Source organism: Motacilla alba, chromosome 1 (genome assembly GCF_015832195.1).
Source record: "Motacilla alba alba isolate MOTALB_02 chromosome 1, Motacilla_alba_V1.0_pri, whole genome shotgun sequence".
Lineage (NCBI taxonomy): Eukaryota > Metazoa > Chordata > Aves > Passeriformes > Motacillidae > Motacilla > Motacilla alba.
Window position 1 is genome coordinate 29,426,845 of NC_052016.1, and position 17,013 is coordinate 29,443,857.

At 38.6% G+C, this 17,013-nt stretch overlaps 1 protein-coding gene across 1 annotated transcript in view; it reads left to right on the forward strand.

Moving 5' to 3' along the window:
- Positions 1-17,013, forward strand: part of TMPRSS7 (transmembrane serine protease 7) — a 46,460-nt gene that overhangs the window by 27,176 nt on the left and 2,271 nt on the right. Inside the window, exons 9-18 of the mRNA XM_038141041.1 lie at positions 472-602; positions 1,813-1,925; positions 3,493-3,599; positions 8,211-8,347; positions 9,598-9,705; positions 10,306-10,416; positions 11,499-11,615; positions 13,577-13,754; positions 13,930-14,198; positions 15,288-15,424. Of these exons, the coding sequence (XP_037996969.1) occupies positions 472-602; positions 1,813-1,925; positions 3,493-3,599; positions 8,211-8,347; positions 9,598-9,705; positions 10,306-10,416; positions 11,499-11,615; positions 13,577-13,754; positions 13,930-14,198; positions 15,288-15,424 (1,408 nt within the window). The remainder of the gene's footprint in view (positions 1-471; positions 603-1,812; positions 1,926-3,492; positions 3,600-8,210; positions 8,348-9,597; positions 9,706-10,305; positions 10,417-11,498; positions 11,616-13,576; positions 13,755-13,929; positions 14,199-15,287; positions 15,425-17,013) is intronic.

Genomic DNA, 17,013 nt, shown 5'->3' on the forward strand with positions numbered 1-17,013 from the left:
CTGCTAGGTAATGCATATGGAAAGTAATTTTTTTTTTTAAATGAGACTACTTGATTTGCTTAGGTTCTTAATTTCTGACTTGAAGAATAACTTCCTTGTCTTTCCCACTGCCCAACAAGAAGATAAAATTGTTGGTCTAATAAATAAGATTTCTCTTTCTTCCAGCTTTTTGTTAATTTTTTCTTCATTCATTTTTACTGGGAGTGAAGGCTGGAAGTCATTATCTCATAGAGTGAAACATTCCATATTAATTTTCATGCTATTTTTTTAAAGAAGAATTTCCAGTATTGAGTTTATAACTGCCCTTGTAACAGGTACATTTTTGCTCAAGGGCATGGAGATTTGACTGGACTTTGAAGTAGGTAAGATCTGAGCCAGTGGAAAATTTATGCATAGAGTTAGAGTAATGTGTTAAGCTTTTTGCTTTTTAAGTGATTGCTTATGTATTTGCTCTTCTTTCTTCCCCCTCAGAGCCTGTGAACCAGCTGATTCATTGGTGTCACTTGTGTCCACAAATAATCTCATGCTGGTAATATTTAAGGCAGCACAAGTAAAGGAGCAAAAGGAATTCAATGGCTATTTTGAAGTCATTACACAAGAAAGTAGGTTTGTTCTGTGTTTGGAAGTGTTTTTATTATATTGCTCCTTCTAACATCCTGAAGTGCTTGTCACGTTTATGACTATGGAAAAATGATTCCTGTATCTGAGTTTCTTCTTTTTAGAGGTGCCTGTCTCCCCTTCATCTCCTCTGCATTATTCCTATTGAGTAATGTAATCCGATCAGACTAGTTGTGAAGTATGAAGATAAGAGGCTGAAAGCAGCCCTGAATTCAGTTGGCAAGGACTGCAGTATGCTAGTAGATGGGGCTGTTATTTCAGGTGTAGCAGTGCCCTTCTGCCTTGGGACTCCGGGATCATGTTAAAAGGGGAAGGATGACAGCACTAAAAACTGTTTTCAGAAAATAAAACTTCAGTTGCTTTTTCTGAATTTGCTATCAGTCCCTGCCTCCTCAGGAATACAAAAGAGTCTGTATTTGTGCATCAAGCTCATGACTTTATTGTTTTAATCTTCAAGAAATGCTGAGATCATAATCACAAACAGTGCAAGGAATATCATGCTAGTGTCACTAGAAAAATCTCACACAACTCAGTGCAAGGAAATTCAAGCTGCTCCAAAAGATGCTGCATACTTTTCATGTTGACAGTAATAAAGCATTAATATACCATCATAAAAACATGTGATAAATTCTCAAATAATAATTAATTTCAAGTTCTATTCTGCGTGGGCTGTGGGTTGTTTGTTTGTTTTTCTTTAAGTTCAAGTCTCAGTTTTCTTTGTTTCTCTGTGTGTGCGAGTTTGTCTTTAATGAATTTTGTAAATCCATTGAGCTGTCATACAAGAAAGTTTTGGGTTCCAGGAGGCTGATTCATTTAGTATGTTGTCCATTTCACTTCTAACTGGCTGCTTTCTAAGACTAGAGGTCCCTGTGTAGTACTGCAGTGTGGATGTATTGCTATTCTTGTTTGCAAAACTGTCTTCTGTGAAATTACATAGATAAACTTTGCAATGTGTTCTTCTGGTCCTGCAGAGACCAGCACTCATCCCTGTATCTGTATCCTTTGTCTTCTGTGTGCATTATTGGGAAGGGTCTCTTTTTACAACTTGAATCCAGCTAAATATAATTCCTGACCCACCCAGCTTTGTAGTGACAGACTTCTGATAAATTTGGATGCTTTAGCCCACTGAATAGCTTTACTGAAAGTATATCAAGGTTCACCAAATTTTGCCTCTTTTTCTTTTTTTTTCCTCAGGTTGTGGAAAAGCAATAGTGACAAAAGAGGAAACCGGCTATGAAGGGAGAATCACAAGTCCATATTACCCAAGCTATTACCCTCCAAAATGCCTGTGTGCATGGAACTTCCAGGTAGCGTTATTCTTTCTCTCTTAGGCACTCTTGAGCTTAAGCAGAAGTGATTGAATTGGCAGTAACCTGCATCCTCACAGATGTAGTAGTTTATAGAAAGGGCATTGCTGAATAGCTGGCTGTGCTCAGGTGTTTTGTATCAATTTTTTCTCTTTCTGTGCATGTGTTTTTAAGGAAGAGAACATAGTACCTAAGCTGTCTTATTACAAAGGTGAAGAGTTAAGATAAGTTTTGATGTTAAACCTGCAGAATTACTTCATGGCAGGCAATGTAAGACTTGACTGTTTTTAACTCCTCTCTTCCTACCCCCAGAAATCTGAATGAAAAGTATGTACAAAAACCCTAACTAAGTTATTACTGCCACTTCTCTGGTATCTTTTCATATGCCTAATACACTTAATTTGTCTTCAGAATGGTCTGTCCTATCAGCACAATCCTATGCTGTTTCTTTAATTTGGTATCCTTTTTCTGCATCTTTTCATGTACTCTCCTGAAAGCAAATTGCTGAAATTTGATGTTGTTTTGAAGTACTTCTGTTTTCTCTGACATGAGTGTTTCCTTATTAGTGCTGCTGAAATAAAGTCCCTGACTTAGGCTTTGCCCTTCAGTGTTTTCCTCTCTATGGCATGTAGCAATGGATATGATAAAATCCCCTTTTTACCCATCTTTCTGCTTACGGTACTCATGACTTGTTAAGCTAGTGACTGACCACAATGAATAACAGCAATATAAATGAAGTCCAGCTAGCCATAACCTACAGCCTCTTCCTCTTCTAGAATGATAAGGTGATTTTTGAGGGGGTTAAATTTACGGTCTTCAGTTCACCCTGGACTTCTGATAGAAAGGTTTATTGCTCAAACCAGTTTCATTTTCAATGTTGTATTTTCGTGCAATACTGAAACTTTGCTCATTTCCCAAGTTATATTTTCTGTAAGAGAGAGGGAGAAAAATTTTCACTTCTGTTTTTTTTGCCCTGAATCAGTCTTTGTTTTTAACACTGCCTTGCCATGCAAAAAAGGTTCTGTTCCTTTTACAAAAGAATTTCCAATTAAGTATGAACACTTGTGATTTTGCTGGGTTTAGAAAGGTTTTGTGAAATACCGAAGAATACATGGCTGAGCAGGTGTTAGCAGAAGACTATAATAATGTGGTAGAAGTAACTCCTAGCATTACAAATGTGACACAAGTATTCCAGGCAGTATCTTAACTCTAAAAATCCTCTGGGGCTCTGTGTCCCTACACAAGTACATTTGGATGTGTTTGAGTGCTTTGATCTTGATACAAAAGCTGCTTTCTATGGCCAGTGGCTCTCTAAAGATGAGAAGACTATTGGCTAGAGGGGGAGAAAGCCTGCAGCTGTGGTGGGCCTGTGCCAACCCTAGCCTCAGGACGGAATAGCTGGCAAGTGTGTAAAGTGCTGGCTGTTGAGCTGGTGAAGCCAGCGCAGCTCCCAGGGTGGGGCAATGCCGAGCTCCATAATTCCTGAAATGCGTTTATAGACTTTTGTGTTCTATGCCAGCAAAAGGAAAAAGAAGACTGCTTGCACTATCTTTCTTGCTCACAACAGACTCCACAGAAGAGCCTTGGTATAGCTCTGAAGTTCCATAACTATACTATTAGTGAGAAGAATATTAAAGGCTGTGAGCGAGGATGGTGGAAAATTAATGAACACATGTAAGTACTCTGCATGGATTATTAATGTAATGGTACCAAGATAAACCATCCCATTACTACTGCAGCTCACTCAGAAAGCTTCCACAAGGAAAGAAGTAATTCACTGGGGTTTCCTACCATTCTTTCATTTTAGCTGATGATGTAACAATCCTTATCAAATATGTATATATATGTATATATGTGTGTGTACATATATATATATTTTCTACTGAAAAGTTCCAGAAAGATGAAGACAAGAGTCTTTGGTACCCTCTGGAGAGAGAGAAATTGATGTCCTGTGAACTCTAAAATAAATCTCTGTGTTTTCTGGGGCCATTAAACAAGGTCTGTTTAGTTGTAAGTGTAACTTAATTCTATGACTGCTCAAGAGGACCGCGAATCTAATTAACTTCTTGGTGAAAGCCATTGCAATGAGATGATTGGGAATAGAACTGTAGCCGCTTCTTCATTCCAGTCACTGGCTCTTGAAAGAGAAACTGCACAAAGTGGCTTTCAAGGAATCACTGTGTTTTTGAAGTATTTTTTATTAAAATGTTGCGGCTGTTTTTTAATTATGATACCACTGCTTTCGCAGCGTATTGTCCATCCAGACTTTCTTCAGTTTTGGAGTTATCTCTGGAATACTGGATGATGAGGCAAGGCTAGATTTAGAACATCCCTTTTTTTTTTTTTTCTTAAACTTCATTCAAATGGAAACCTCAGTAAGATTAGTCTTGAAACTTGGGTTTCTGAACTCACTATTGGAACTAATTGAATTAGGCCCTTAAGAGTACAACTGAAAGAATTACAGAGAGAAGAAAAAGCTTCATCTGTTCTTCAGTAGCATGTAATATTTATAGAGTGAAAATTCAGTTTGAATCTTCTACAACTGTGCCTTGATGGGAAAAACACACCATACGTAGTGTGTGTGTGTGATTTTTGGTGGTCTTTTTAGAAAAGAAATTGGAAGATTTTTGAAAGATATTTGGGATGATTGAGATAAAAAACAAAGGCAAAATCTGGAGGGAAAAATTATAATAGGATTATAATGAGGAATTCTCTGCCAGAGAATCCTGAAAGAATATGAGCAGCTTTTTGACAAACCTGCCAATTAAGCATTCCACAGAATCAAATGTCCATGGTATGATTCTTAGAAGAGCACTCAGGGTTACTTTTGAAGTACTGCACAAGAACACATGCCCCTGCTTTCTGTTGCAAGTTGCTGGCTATAGTAGTAGACCAAGACAAGCTTTCCTTTGAAAGACTGTGTTTTTCATTGAAAATAAGGCCTTTGAACCTCTGATTTTCTGTCCCGTATTTACTTTTGAAGGAGAAAAAGTATGACTTCAAGCATGAAACATGGTGATGTTTTATTTTATTTTTTTGTTTTCCAAATTTCAATTGGAAATGGGGTGGGGGGTGCAGGAAGGGGACCCCCATTTTTCAGCCTCTTGCAGTTGCAGCCTATGGGATGTTTATTCTGTTATCTTAGGTTAAAATGGTTAAGAACCTTTGGGATACTGATATTAGTAAGCACTGTGACCAAGCAGGTGGTGCAGATGAGGTTCCATTAGACCCCTAGGGAGAGCTTTCTCTAACCAGAGACACTGAACACAACCATGCAGTCCTTCCTTGTCTTTTTTCCAGTGGACATACAATGTTTCACTGCCTTGTCAAAGAAGTTACAGCTGATGAACTTCTTACCTGAAATTCTCAGAGGCAGGAATACTAATGAGTGTCTTATGAGCAGACTAGTAGACGTTTATGTGAACATAGAGGTGCTTTATTTGTCTTGAAACTGTTAGTGCAATATCCCCTTGTTTCTGCTACAGCACGCATGTATCTGCTCATCCCCTGAAAAACTATCTTGCTCACTTCTCCAACATATGGGACAGGATCCCCTCAATCAGTTTCTCTCTGGAGCAATGGCACAGAGTTACAAATGGTGCTTTGCAACTTCCATTTGCCCTGGACCTGGATATATGACCAGTAAAAGACCAGCAAAAGGTTCCTGAGGGCCTGTAACTTTCTTTTACCAATCCCATGAGCATATGGCCTTTCTCACTGTGTAAAGGAAATGTACCTGTTTCAGCTTTTCCACAGATGGGCAGTAATTTCCTCTGTTTTTGGTGAGATGAATTTGTTTTATTTGTCTAAGAAGGGGTCAATGCAGACTTCAACTTTTGTTTGTTTGCTTGTGGCTTTTTGTTTGTTTGGGGTTTTTTATGTTGCTAGGGTTTGTTGGAAGGAAGACTGTGTAAGTCATTGACAGAAGTAAGAAATGTAGAAAATGTCTGTGAGCTACTTGAAGGAAATCAGATTGGTAAATGGCATTTTGCTGTGTACTTTGACAGGCTGTTTTAGGTTGGGAGCATTGGTGACAAACACTAAAATGGGTGACAATTAGACTTCCTGTCGTAGGAAGTCTGCACTCAACACTGATAGATTTGGTGGGTTTGAAGGCAAACCAGCAGGAGGAATTAACTCCACACAAATATTTTGCAAGAGCTTCCAGGTCAGAGCTACAATTTAATAGGAAAATTGCAATAAAGGCAATAGTACAGAAACACTTGCTTAAACAGAAAAAGTCAGAATATGACTTGACACCCTGTTGGTCAGGGTGGCAGTAGCAGTCTGATTAAATGGTGGCTGCAGTCCCATTGGAGGATGGATACAGTCTTGTCGAAGCAGTGATCCTGTGAAAAGGTCTCTTCTTTCTCTGGAGATCCAGCAGCAGCTGTCAAGAGTCTTCTGGGTATCAAGTGGTGGTATTGTGGTGTCCCAAGCCCCAAATTATATACAGGCAGGACTGTTTGGTACATCCCCCAGGGCAGGGAATCCCACAATGGGATAATGTAATTCTGTGAGTCATTCTGGGAAGTCCTTTATGGTCCTTTAGCAGAGTTGGCCTCCCCAGAGTGGTGACTGCTTCCCAGGAGTTATCAGGGCTGAGTCATGGAGAAGGTAAAGAAACACTGTCTCTCTCATTTTAACAGCTCACATAGATGGTAGTAGAAATATGTACTTTTGGTTGCACCTTACATTGTAACCCAAGACAGTGGTTGGGGCAGTTTTTTGTTGGTTTTTTTGGGGTTTTTTTGTTTGTTTTTTTGTTTTGGTTTGGTTTTTTGGGGTTTTTTGTTTGTTTGTTTTTTGTTTTGGGGGATTTTTTTGTTTGTTTTTTGGTTTGTTGGAGGGATTTTTTTGTTGTTTTTTAGGGTTTTTTGGTGTTGGTTGGTTGGTTTGGGGTCTTTTTTGTGGTTTTTGTTGCTGTTTGGTGATGCTGGTTTTTTGGGGGTTTTGGTGGGTTTGGTCTTGGATTTTGTTTTTGTTTTGGGGGGTTTTTTTTGGGTTTTGAGGGTTTGTTTGCTTGCTTCTTTGCTCAGAGCTTCTTTTACAATCATTTTCCTATAGTAAGAAGCTGTAAAATTAACTTGGAATTTTGTATCTGCTTTCAGGATGTCAAAGAGAAGCCTTATTTTTAAAAATTGTTTTCTTCCTTTATTTTTCACATTGCTGGAATAGAATCTCATAGATCTGTTGACAAGATGTTTGATTTTAGTCCAGTGAAATAGGGTGTACATGAAAACATATGAATGTGTCCATTCCCTTTGGCAGACCTCACTGGGATGCTCAGGACACTGAGGCAACATCTGTTCACATGGAAATCACTGACCAATTTTTCTCCATGCCATGACATGAAGAGTAGTCCTGGTGCAATGCTTGATGTGGAAAAATACACAAGGGGAATATTTACTTCTGGCTAATAGTCCCCTGCTCCATTTAACAATACAACAATCCATTTTTTCTTTTGTTCTTTGTCTTAATTTTTGTGTCAGTGGGTGACCTTGTACTGCTGTCAAACAAGTGTGTGTGCCAAGTCTGCTAAAAATCAATACAGCCGCCTGTGCTCTTAAATCTACTTAAGATTTGTATGTACTTTGATTTTGGCAGGAATATTAAACCCAGATGTTTTTCTTTTAAGTGTTGCATTTTTGAGGCATTTTTGTTGAGCAGAAGAGGGAGTCTTTATTTCTACTTCTATAACAACCTGTACTGTTGATGTTCACTGATTTACTACCTTTAAAACTGTCTCCATTTTTAAAATAATGATCCAACAACCTTTCCCTTGTCAAAGAGGCTTTGTTTGGGTGTGGGTTTTTTTGCTTTGGGGTTTGTATTTTCTTCTTTGCTTTCTTTTCATCTAGTTTTTTTTTTTTTTTTTTTGCCTACCCCCTGGTAGAAATTGGCATATTTGATGAAAGAAATGTTAGAAATTCATTAAAAATTGATGGATTAAATGTTTGCTGGCATCAGAAAGCATTTAGGTTTCTCTGATTCAAGTGGCACCTAGGCAGAAGACGAAGGAACCTCTTTGCCAAAATAGCAATTTGAAGTAAATATGCACTCGAGGCATTCTTTTTAGGACTATTTATTTGAAGGTGTGACATTCAGAAGTAAATTTCCTCAATGTTAATGGTGGATGAAGGCTGGGTAACTACTGAGAAATATTTTTCTTTTTGGTTCTTAATTAAACTATGGGAGCTGAAGTTCAGTAGTGTTGACATATAAATTGTATGTAAGGCAGTTTTCCCATGAAGGCTGCTCTAGAACTCGCCTGGACACTTTCAGGTACTGTGGTTACTATGTCGATCACCAAACAGTGTTCTACATTACAAGTTCTGCTGTCAGCGTGGAGCTGCAGTGCAGTTCGAAGGTCTCTGAGAAGCCTCTGCTGGTGGAATATGGCAGCTATAACATCAGCCAGCGTAAGATGGATTTTATCTCTTTCAACTCTTCTTTGCATTTCAGATCTGTGAAGTAGCTATTTTTGGGTCCAGTAGGACTTCATTAAGTTTAAGCAGGAAATTACCTGTTGGGTTTCAGTTAATTTTCTTTTCTAATCTCACTAAGTCAGATGACTAGCAAAGAACCTTTTCTAGGCTGTGCATCTAAGGTTTGTGGGCATGTGTAGCATGTTCTGCTTTCCTGAATGCACACTGTTCTCTTCCGCACAGTCCTCAGAGCTTCCTGCATGACTATGACCATGGTGAAGTCAGTTAAAGTCTGCTGCTCCTGTTTGTTTTAATCCCCAACATTTTGTTTGCAATGTTTCTATTGCTGTAAGGCTAACAGGTAATGAAAAGAGTACCAAATAACATCTGCTTATTTCAGTGTTTCCATGTATTTATATACAGTGTGTGCAAATCTGAAATCTGAGCTGAAAAAATCTGCTCAAAAAATTTATAAACTCTGAGACGTTGAGTTTTTTCCAGTCTTGAAACACACAACTTGTTTACTGGTACTTTTTCACCTGTGTTAGTCTTATATATTCTTTTTAAGGTGGTAGAGAAGCAGTGTTTTCTAGACATAGTTACTTGTCACATTAGAGGAACTTTATTCAGTATACACTGAATATATGTAATATATTTAATAATTTAATTTAAATAGTTAATTTAATATGTAATATATTTAATATTATATGTAATATAAAATATGTAATTATATAATGAATATATGTAAAGTATGTAAAAAGAGGAGAAATTTTATTATTTTAGTTTATAAGGCAGAATTATAAGGCAGAATTATGTAGTTCATACACCACCTCAGTGCAGGTTATTTAGCAAAGTTGCACAGTGCTGCAAATTTTGGTTATTGGCAGTGAGTCTATCCTTTAAAACAAAGATAGCCTTCTAAGCAGTCTTGTGTTGCACCATAAAACACTGGCTTATTTGTTCCAGCCCTAGAGAGCCTGTGGTACATATTCCAGGAACAGTTCAGTTGGAACTTTAGAGACATTTTTTTCCTCTTTTTTATATCCCAGTTTTCAACATTTGAATTCAACTTAAGTGCTGGCAATATATACAGACTATTAAATTTAGATCAATTTTATTGTTCCTTGGAGCAGCTGAGTGACTGTAAATCGAAACAAGCTGGCAATATTTGTGAAAAAGAAATGTTGATGTTTGGTTGCTTGGTTTTTTTTGTTGTTTTGTTTTTGTTTTGTTTTAACCTCCAGCATGTCCACCTGGACATTTCAAGTGTTCTACTGGCTTATGCATCCAGCAGATGCAGCGCTGTGATGGCATAAACAACTGCTTCGATGAAAGTGATGAACTCTCTTGTGGTTTGTATTCACTAATTAGAGATCATGACTGGAAAACACAGTGAATGTATTCTCTAATCTTAGAAGGCAGCTGAAGCAAGGTGAAATTTTTAACAGCAACAACAGAAGATATTTTCAGCTTTCTTTGTACATCTGGGTACAGACTATCTGACAGTCTCTTGAATGCTTAATTCATAGTTCATTGGCAAGGGACAAAACCAAGAATAAAGAAGATATGGCACTGGAGAGCACGAGGAAGAAATTTCAATGTGCAGTAATAGCTGTAGTAGGATGCATTTTCATATGTGATAAAAGCTGGCAATAATTAATGAAGTTCTGTGCCATTTTGATATGAGTTATTTTATTTTTGTGGGAGAACAACAAAGAGGGGTTCATGGAGTAGATGAGAGTGATACTAAGCATCATCACCTGGGGCACTCACTTTGTACTCTCTTTTCTCCATGCATAACTTGGCACTGATGCCCATCCTTTAATTGGAATGTATTGCCTTGTATTGCCCATCCTTGAAGGAATGAATGTTGTATCCAGACATAGTCAGAAGGGGATGTGTTAGCACTTACAGGAATGCTTCTGTACCTGATTTGGCTTATATTTTTAAAGTTGTCCCTGAGTGGAACTGTAACTCCAGCTTTGCGATACAGCACAACTTGCTTGCCTGCAATGGAATAACTGATTGTGAGAACGGAAAAGATGAGCAGAACTGCACCCACCGTAAGGCTGCTCTCCTGAATAAGTTTTTCCTCTCTTTTCTCATCTGTCTATTCCTGACTTGAATTCTGGATGCTGCATTCAAAAGGTTAAGAGGCACTGTCAAATCTCATTTGGGCTATGTAATTCCGTTTGATTCTTCTGATACACTTAGAAAGAAGCCGTTACAGATTTTAAACTATTTCTTTTTAATAAGCTCATGAGCATCTGTTTCTGCAAAATACTGGCAGAAGAATTAAGTATTTAAGGTGCATGATGGAGATGTAGGGAATTAAAATGTAACCTGAGATTTTATCTCTTTACAGCATAATCTGTGCAAATTAATTCCTGGATCCATTTTACCATCTGTAAAATAACTATTAAAATTATGGTTTCTCTGTCATAGTTTTCAGGGTTATAAGGTTAGCAGAAGCTGTAAATTTGGCATTAGGCAAATGGAAGTTTTGAATCAGAACTTTGAGTAAATGGATGCTGTGACATATGAAAGGGAGCATAACTGAAAAGTGCTGCAAGTAACTTTTTAAAAGAAAACTTTTTGACCCCCTCCCCCAAGACAGTCTTTTTAAATGATTACGGGATACCTCTGTGCTTTGACAAGAAAAATGGATTGGGTTTGAGTGCATTTATTGCAAGCCACAGGGAAACAGGAAAATGCTGAGTTTTGGGGGTTGCTGTTTTACTGGATACAGTTAATAAGGCTGCTTCCACTGCAACCTTTCATTTCCCATCTAATACTAAAATACAAAAGAGAGCTCCTTTCCAGAGCACTGGATGTTTTCTCTTGCTATCCTTACACTCTACATCTAATTTTCACTATTATATCTGTATGTGTTAGTGCTGTGGGAAAGGATGAGAAGTCGTCTTTGTTTGGACTTGGCCAAGTAAATGCACATCCAAGTACAGATGCAGTTCTATTTGAATAGTTTATTCTGTTTAGAGGTTAAGCCATCCCCACCAAAGTGCTTTTTTTGTCATATTACTTACCAACTATTAAAATATCAACACCTTCTATCTGTGCAGACATGTCTTCGTGTGTTAAGCTGAGCCAATGGTTGTTTTGGGTTTTTTCCTCACAACTATTTCAGGTATTCCCTGCACCAACCACACATTCAAGTGTAGGAATAACATTTGCATTAGGAAACAATACGCAAGGTGTGATGGGACTGTGGACTGTGTTGATGGAAGTGATGAAAGCAGCTGCAGTAAGTTCCTTTCAAGTATTCATCTTTTTGAACTTTGAACTATTTACACAATAAAGACTTTTATTTCTTCCTGTTTTGGAGTGGGTACAAGTCGGGCTGCAGATACTGAATTTTTATTGCATTCTCTCTGCAGTGGTTGGGTAATGATCAGCTATCAGTTTATCTCAGATCTAGTTTCAGAACTTGACAAGTTCCTGTAGGAGGGTGGGCTTACACTTATGGGGAAACCTTAGAAAGCTGTACTCCTTATTGCAGCTGTGCTGAGGATTAGGGCAGCAGGGTTAATTACAGAGTGAACTTGGGTTAGCTGGGGAGGCAGCAACTTTTGTTGTCTGCAGCAATGCCAGGCACTTCATTGAAGTTGAACTGTATTTGGACTTCTGGAGTGATACAGCCGCAATGAGAGAAAAAACCACAAACTTTTCACTTCTCTGATTCTTCCAGATGGTGAAGACCCTAAGACTTCATAGCATCAAGTCATGTTTTAGTCTTAAATCTTCCTAAAGTAACCTCTGTACAACCTTTGAAGTTTGTTTTGATGTAAAGCAAACAGATGATTGTCACTGCAATCACAATAAAAGTGGGGTTAGGATTAGTTGCTTAAACTGAATGGTCTCAAGTAGATTACACAACACGGATGTGTTGGAACAAGTCCAAAGGAGGTTTGTGAAGATATCTGTGGGCTGGAGCACCTCTCCTATGAAGACAGGCTGAGACAACTGGGGTTGTTTAGCCTAGAGAAGAGACAGCTTTAGGAAGAAGGCTCTTAGCACCTTCCAGTATCTAAAAGGGCCTACAGGAGAACTGTAGAGGGACTTTTCGCAAGGGTATGCAATGATAGAACAAGGAGGAATGGCTTTATAATAAAAATGGGTAGATTTAAATTAGATACAAGGAAGAAATTCTCCACTGTGAGGGTGGTTAAGCCCTGGCAGAGGTTGCCCAGGGAAGCTGTCGATGCCTCATCCCTGGAATTGTTCAAGGCCAGGATGGATAGAACCCTGAGCAACCTGGTTTAGTGGGAAGGTGTCCCTGCCCATGGCAGGGGGGGGTTGCAACTAGATGATCTTTAAACTCCCTTTCCAAACGAAACCATTTTAGGATTTTGCCTGGCCCTCAGCTGTCTCTGGCATGCTGCCTGTATGACAAATCTGTCAGCACTTGCCTTGGATCCAGTAGGATGTCTTAAGAGACTAGACATAGGCCTATTTTTATTTGGAAACATTAAAGCTACATTTGACTTTCTGGATGTGTTCAGGAAAGGATTCAGAAATATTAACACCTGTGTGTGGGAGCGTGGGACTAAAACTCCGGAGCACATGTGCAAGCACTAGGGATGGACAGGAGACTCTATAGAAGGGTCTTTCTTCGTTGCTTTTCAAATTAAGATTTCAGATTTTTGTGTTGATGAGACATGACTTCTTCACCTGTTAGTGATATACATTGTCAGTCAATCATTTCCCTACCAAATAATGATTGTACCACCTTGTTTGTCAAATAAATGTCCAATCTCCACATATATTTTTCTTGTATTATTCCCACTGTTTTGGCAAGAAGTGTTTTGATGATGTTGAACTTCTTTCTGGTTGGTCTATTTTCAGGTCAGGGTTGGCAGTATCAAAAAGAGATGAGGGTTTGCCTATTTGCATATATTCATTGTGATGCTTCTTAAATAAATGGATCCTTTGACATTTCTGACACAAGAAATATTTGGGGCTAATTTCTGTAGCAGAGCTAGAAAAGGGACTTAGTAAAATTTCCAGACTGGTGCCTTTTAATAGAGTCATCTCTGATTTAGTTGATAGAGTAGCCAAAGAGAGAAGTTTTATTATTACAACAGGGGAATAAAATAGATTTGAAAATATTTCAAAGTGTAATATCCTTTCATGCCATGTGTGGGAAGCCTCCTCATTAGAGGAAAGTACTGAGATGGGGATTATAACCTGAAATATCTCTTGCAGGTTGTGGCAGTAGCAAGATCAGCAACCTCATTTCTCGGATTGTGGGTGGCTCAAACACTGAAGAAGGTGAATGGCCCTGGCAGGTCAGCCTTCATTTTGTGGGAGCTGCTTACTGTGGCGCATCAGTGATATCAAAAGAATGGCTTGTGTCTGCAGCCCACTGCTTTCAGGGGAGCAAGTAAGCAGTCTTCCCTCTATATCTGTCCCAAACACGGCCAGAATCCACAAGTGCCTTTAGGTTCCAGAGTTTGAACTGAATGGAGGTGCTGCACTCTGCTTTTCCCAGCCCTGCTGTCTGTGGGTGTTTTGAGGTACTTATTTAAGACACAACTTCTTTGTTTGCTCCTGCCCAGGCTGGCTGACCCCAGAGCGTGGCGTGCCCACCTGGGCATGCAGACGCAGGGCCATGCCAAGTTTGTGTCTGCAGTGCGGCGGATCGTAGTGCACGAGTACTACAACAGCAGGAACTATGACTACGACATCGCGCTGCTGCAGCTGAGCACACCCTGGCCGGACACCATGGGCCACCTCATCCAGCCCATCTGCCTGCCTCCCTCTTCCCACAAAGCCCGCAGCAGGGACAAGTGCTGGATAACAGGTTGGGGCCAAAAGCAGGAAGCAGGTGAGTTTTATCCCTTCCATTGATCGGATTTTGTTCCCAGGAGCCTTCACAGCTGGGGCAGTGTGCATGTTCCTTTGTATGCTCAGGAAATCATGCTGCTGGTCCCATGGATCTGAATGCCTTCCATATTGTGTTGTTAGCATAGGGAGCTACACTTACACCAAAATATCACAGGGTTGTCTTTCCCCTCTGTTCCCCTTGGAGGTGTGGGACACATGGTGGGGTTTCTCTCTTTGGGTTGCTGGTTAATCATATGTAAAATTAAGAAGCTGGTTTTTTGAAAGATAAATGTAATGTCTCAAAAAAAAGTAGGGGTGTATTTTTTCCTGTTTCCCTCTATTCCCTTTGTCAGCTTCTATAATACAAGTGCCAAACCAATCTTTTAATTTCAATGTATACTTTATTGCATACTAGCTTTATCAAATCCTAAAATAAAGTTTCATTATGTAAACTAGAGCTTGCATATTTGAATATGTGAGTGAGGGCTTTTTGGCTATAACCAGATTTTGAAAGGATCACCTGGTGATGAGATTGGGCCTGCTATACGGAAAGGAGGGGAAACTTTAGGTTAATTCTGTTATTATTAAAGTATATATCTTGTAAAAAAGAGGTGTTTCACCAAATCATTCAGACAGAAAGAAGCAAATGTGGAAATTGGTTCTTTATGCTCTGAGAATTTGCATTCTGAAACTGACTCATAATCTTAATCTTGAATTTGGCTCCTTCAGATATGCTGCCCTCACTGCAAATCTATCATGTGATGATCTAAATATCTTTGTAAAATTCTGTTTCCTTTTTGAAATAAAAAGAGACTAAATGAAGAAGTCTTGAGACGTTCTAGAAAAAAAAAATCAAAGAAAAAACTTTTTGGCCAATCCTAGTGATTATGCCATTGTATTTGGTGTGTCTGAAGGACCCAGATCACATTAAACAATTGCCTGATAGTTTGAAGAGGCTTTCTGGTCTGTAGCAGTTAGTTGTTTGGAATCTGGAATAACTCAATGGTCAAAAGTATCTGTGGATATTTTCTGAAGGCTTCTTGTTTTATATTTCAATAGATGAGTAAAATACTGTTGATTTTTTTTCCAGATGATGAAGGTTCAGCAGTTCTTCAGAAAGCAGAGGTAGAAATTATTGACCAAACATTATGTCATTCCACATATGAGATTATCACGGCTAGGATGTTTTGTGCTGGGCTACCGTCTGGGAAAAGAGACGGGTGTAAAGTACGTACCTCAGCAAACTTTGCAAAGAGCTTATCTGGTCTTTCACTGCTGCATGAGGACGTGTAAAGTTGACTGGCAGACCACTTTGTGGTCAATATGTTTCAGTTCCGGAAAAGAGCAATATGAGAATTGTCTGTCAGCAAATCTCTTCTGTGGGTGATTTTAGAGTTCTGCTGCTTTATGTGCATGAGTAACATCACTTAATTTCAGTTGCACATCAAGAGCCAATCAAATTGCAAGTCCCAATAACAAGTTGAAATCAGGCAATTTTCAGCATAATAGGCTCTCAGCTGAAAAAAAAAACCCTGAGAAAGTAGCTTGTGTCTTTTCAGTATCCCTCCCCTCCAACTTGGAACGACAAGACTGTACGATGAAATGCAGACAATTAGGCATAAATTTGCAAATGTAAGATATTTCTGATCTGGAGGAGCTGAAAGATGATAAATGTAAAGTGCTGAATTTACTTCTAGTGAAAAGTAGTAAAATCCCATAGATAGACTGTATATATCTACAAGACACTTAATATTACAGATCTTACATGCCATATTGTATTATACTGAACTTACATAAACCATACATATTCGTTGCTAAAACAATAGTACATTTTCTGCTAAAATAATCATAAAACCAGTTTTTATGATGGAGACCTGGAATCTTCAAGATGTTCTAGCTTTCACATACATAAAAATGAGTGAGCCTACAATGGCTGATGGAGTATAATGTGCCAGCTGTTTTTTAGAAGTTAGTGAGGCTATTGATGTTAAGTATCATTTTCAGTAACTGGAGAATTTGTTTGTTTATGGCCACTCAAGATATAGCTAGGGAAAGACATAATTTTTGCTGCATTTTTGTAGAGGCAAATGATTTGTATCTGTGTCTGGCAGTTGTTAGAGCTAATCAAATTGTGGTATTCCTGTTTTGTGAAAAGTGCTGGTGTTCTACTTTTGTCCTAGGAATGAAGGAGAAAACTTGCAAATTTTACTCTCTAAATGTGAAATCTTATTTGTCATGGAAGGGAAAAAAAAGTCTTCTAAATTCTTGACCTTTTTTGAGGCAATTCAATATAATCCTACTTTGAGGAGTGAGTGGCACCTTAGCACCTTGGAAGAGGTCCTTTCCAACCTGCATATCCCAACAACCTATAAAGTGAAGGCAAAATAGTTTTCTAGCTCTAACAAAATATTTGTCTAGAAAGAAGGCACTTTTCTTGCAAAACATCTGAATTTTGCCAAATGCACCTTTTGCTTTTAGAAGTTGTTTCTTGCATCCAATATTTTTGGTAAAGTTTACTTTGCCGCTGGGTGTCTTTTTCAGACATGCTTTGTGTACAGTAGAGCCTTACAGGGAAGTATCAGCTTGGTCCAAGGAATTTTCTCCAAATGGTGGCAAATGGTTTTATACCTGATGCTCTGCCAATGTATTTCTAAAAGAACGCCCTGTAAAGGAAGAGTCCTAGTTGCTTTGTCCTGTATTACAGCATTATGAGATCCTGTAGTAAATTTTGAAGTCTAGAACAGACTTCATTTTAACTGCTCTAAATACAAAGACATTATGGGCCCCTAAACACTATATGCTGACTAGTATCTGCC